Raw genomic sequence first — 4,091 nt, forward strand, 5'->3', positions numbered from 1 at the left:
AGGTTATAGTCCAATGTCCATATTCAGGGTGGCTCCAGTGAATGACTGGGGATCTCAATCCTTGTGGCTTAAGGTTTCCTCCTCTTGAAACCCAAAGTAGATCTGAGATGAAGCAGGATCGTGTCCCAGGGTTCTTATACATTTCCAGCAGCCTTTCGGCCTGAGAAAACAACAGGCTTAACTCCTTCTCCCAAACATCCTGGCAATTAGCACAGGGTAATTTATCCATTAAACAGTTCAGATGCAGGTTACCACAACCTTCAAAGAGACATAGACACAATAGTGCTGTTTCCCCCAAGTGTCTTCCTAAATACTAACACTCCTTTTTGATCTTTGAATTAAAGCTATAGCAATAGACAAGACTTGTTTGCTGACATCACAAGACCTGAGCAAACACCTCCCCTTGAGATCTCTACCAATGCAGACTTGCATTTCAAAGCTCTGTTCATTTACAGATCTTCCTAACCAGTCCTTAAGGTTCACCCATGGGTCAGGTCAGTCTGGGAGGGAATTAACTCTTTCTGGCCCTGTCACTTTGCAATGAAATATTATATCACACTCGGAATGTCACAGCTGGGGACATTCAAACTCCCCAGTGTTAGCCACAGCTGCTACAGTATCTTTCCCATTTCCCTGGCAGCTGTTCCACCAGGCACTTGCAAGATTTCTTCAGAGGCCTTGCTAACCAGTCACAGCAAAACCACACGGCTCAGAGCAGTGTCATGCCCTCTCTGAGCCCGAGTGTGGCTCCAGCAGGGGGCACAGGAGGGCCCTTTCCCCACCCCAACATCTTTGGGTTTGAAACTGGGCTGGGGTCCTGCCACTGCCTCCTCCCCTCGTCTGCCAGGGAGTGAGGAGGGCAGTGACCCCACCTGTTCCATGTGTCAGCCATCTGGGCCGCAGCCTGGGGTCCTCTGACCCCTAGAGTGGAACAGGGAGTGACCCCTTGAGCGTTGTTTCTTACCCCAGCCAGATCTCTGGGGCTCTGATGATCTGGGGCAGGCCCCCTCTGGAGCCGTGTGTGCCAGGAGCCCATCTCCCCTCTTGGGGGCTCCCTGTCACCCTCACCCCCAGGGCAGAGCCCCCTCTTGGCCCCCTTCCTGGAGGGCTGAGATTCGGGATCTCTTGGGTAAGGAACCCCCCATGGCTGTGACCACCCTCTGACCAGGTGCCTGTTACCAGCAGCGTCCCCTGCCAGCTGCCCCCCACCCCTCCAGGGCCTCTCTCATGCTGGGACAAGGCGATCCTGCCTGGCAGCCATCCTGCCCTGCCTGGCTCTCCCCGCGCTCAGCTGGGGTCTCAGCTCTGCCTCGGTTTCCCCAGCGAGGGCAGGCAGTGAGCCGGTCCCCTCCATCAACCGCATCTGAGTCTGTGAGAGATGGAGGGGGGGGGGGTTTCCTCTGCCCTGCCAGGCCCAGGGCCCCGGTTACAGACAGGCAGGTGTCCTGGGCTTAGCAGCCTTTCCTGTATGTTACCAGCCTGGGGGAAATCCCCTCCCTGCCCCTCCCCTCCTCCCTGCCAGCTGGGCTATTTGCATCTTCACTGACACCTGCATCCGCAGCCTTCTGGCTCCTGTATTCACATCCTTGGCCATTACACGCCGGGCCCGGATCCTGTCTTAAAGTGACAGGCATTCCCCGACCTGGCGCTCGAACATTTTTAATAGTGGGGATGCTGAAAGCAAGTCCCCTTCCCCCTGTCCACGCCCCCTCCTCCAAGCTGGGGCCTACTACCCACCCCACAGCCCTAATGAGAGAAGTATGGGGAATAAGCAGGAAGAACTCGAAATGCTAGTAAATAAACACAACTCCTCTCTGCCAGCCGGGCTATTTGCATCTTCACTGACACCTGCATCTGCAGCCTTCTGGCTCCTGTATTCACATCCTTGGCCATTACATGCCAGGCCCGGATCTCAATCCTTATGGCTTAAGGTTTCCCCCTCTTGAAACTTAAAGCAGATCTGAAAAGAAGGATCGTGTCCCAAGGTTTTTATACATTTCCTGCAGCCTTTTGGCCTGAGAAAACAACAGGCTTAACTTTCCTTCTCCCAAACATCATGGCAATGAGCACGGGGTAAATTTATCCATTAAACAGTTCAGATACAGGTTACCAGAACCTTCAAAGAGACACATAGACAATAGTGCTGTTTCCCTCAAGTGTCTTCCTAAATACTAATACTCCTTTATTTTTGGTTATCTTTGAATCAAAGCTATAGCAATAGACAAGACTTGTTTGGTTACATCACCAGGGCTGCTGAGAGCAGGCTCGGGCCCCGGTGAAATAATTTTTTCGGATCTCCCAGCAAGGGCGCACTGGCTAAACAGGGCTGACGAAGCCAGGGAAGCCAGGCCCCAGGCCCCATTCTGGACCACTGGACCCCGGTACTTTGTACCAGCTTCCCCCGCTTTCATCGGCCCTGTACATCACAAGACCTGAGCAAACATCTCCCCTTCTATCTCTAACAATACAGGCCGATTTCAAAGCTCTGTTCATTTACAGATCTTCCTAACCAGTCTCTAAAGTTTGGCCATGGGTCAGGTCAGTTTGTGAGTTAATTAACTTTCTGGCCCTGTCACCTTTCAATGAGATATTCTATCACACTCAGAACATCGCAGGCTGTTCTAGATTTGATTTTGACAAATAGAGAGGAACTGGTTGAGAATCTGAAAGTGGAAGGCAGCTTAGGTGAAAGTGCTCATGAAATGGTCAAGTTCATGGTTCTAAGGAATGGTAGGAGGAGAACAGCACAATAAAGAGTGGATTTCAAGAAGGCGACTTTAGCAAACTCCAGGAGTTGGTAGGTACGATCCCATGGGAAGCAAGTCTAAGGGGAAAAACAACTGAAGACAGTTGGCAGTTTTTCAGAGACATTACTAAGGGCATAACAGAAAACTATCACACTGCGTAGGAAAGATACGTCTGGCAAGAGACCACCCTGGCTTAACCAGGGGATCTTCAATGATCTGGAACTCAAAAAAGAGTGGAAACTCGGTCAAACTACAAAGGATGAATATAAACAAACAACACAAGTCTGTGTGGACAAAATGAGAAAGGCCAAGGCACAAAACAAGCTCAAACTAGGCAGAGACATAGAGGGGAACAAGAAAACATTCTACAAATACATGAGAAGCAAGAAGACGACCAAGGACAGGGTAGGCCCATTGCCCCATGAGGGGGGGAAGACAATCACATCAGCTATACCATCAGGGGCTCGTTCACCTGCACATCTACCAATGTGATATGTGCCATCATGTGCCAGCAATGCCCCTCTGCCATGTACATTGGCCAAACTGGACAGTCTCTACACAAAAGAATAAATGGACACAAATCAGACGTCAAGAATTATAACATTCAAAACCAGTCAGAGAACAGTTCAACCTCCCTGGCCACAAGATTACAGACCTAAAAGCCGCAATATTACAACAAAAAAACTTCAGAAAACAGACTCCAACGAGAGACTGCTGAATTAATTCCAATTTGCAAAATGGAGACCATTAAATTAGGCTTGACTAAAGACTGGGAGTGGATGGGTCATTACACAGAGTAAAACTATTTCCCCATGTTTATTGCCCCCCCTCCCCATTGTTCCTCACAACTTCTTGTCAACTGCTGCAAATGGACCATTTTGATTACCACTACAAAAAGTTTCTCTCTCTCCTGCTGGTAACAGCTCACCTTAACTGACCACTCACTCTTGTTAGAGTGTGTACGGTAACACCCACTGTTTCATGTCCTCTGTGTATATATATCTTCCTACTGTATTCAGCCGATGAAGTGGGCTGTACCATAGGAAGCTTATGCCCAAATAAATTCGTTAGTCTCTAAGGTGCCACAAGGACTCCTGTTCTAATAACAGAAAATGTGAAAATGGCAGAGGTGCTTAATGACGTCTTTGTTTCAGGCCTTGTCTACACTTACAGTTTTGCAGCGCTGGCCGTTACAGCTGTGGTCGTACAGCTGTGTACGGCCAGCGCTGCAGTGTGTCCACACTGACAGCGACCAGCGCTGCAGTGTGTCCACACTTGCACCAGTTGCAGCGCTGTTGTGAGTGGTGCATTGTGGGCAGCTATCCCACAGAGCACCTCGTCCCA

General features: G+C 49.9%; 1 protein-coding gene across 1 annotated transcript in view; it reads right to left on the bottom strand.

Annotated features, from left to right (window-relative positions):
- Nucleotides 1-1,751: 1,751 nt before the first annotated feature.
- LOC116815460 (uncharacterized) overlaps nucleotides 1,752-4,091 on the bottom strand; it is a 78,457-nt gene continuing 76,117 nt past the window's right edge. The window contains exons 7-8 of the mRNA XM_075066815.1: nucleotides 3,220-3,301; nucleotides 1,752-1,960 (exon numbers count right to left, since the gene is read on the bottom strand). Of these exons, the coding sequence (XP_074922916.1) occupies nucleotides 1,913-1,960; nucleotides 3,220-3,301 (130 nt within the window). The 3' untranslated portion in view covers nucleotides 1,752-1,912. The remainder of the gene's footprint in view (nucleotides 1,961-3,219; nucleotides 3,302-4,091) is intronic.

Source organism: Chelonoidis abingdonii, chromosome 6, assembly GCF_003597395.2.
Source record: "Chelonoidis abingdonii isolate Lonesome George chromosome 6, CheloAbing_2.0, whole genome shotgun sequence".
In the NCBI taxonomy this organism is placed as follows: domain Eukaryota; kingdom Metazoa; phylum Chordata; order Testudines; family Testudinidae; genus Chelonoidis; species Chelonoidis abingdonii.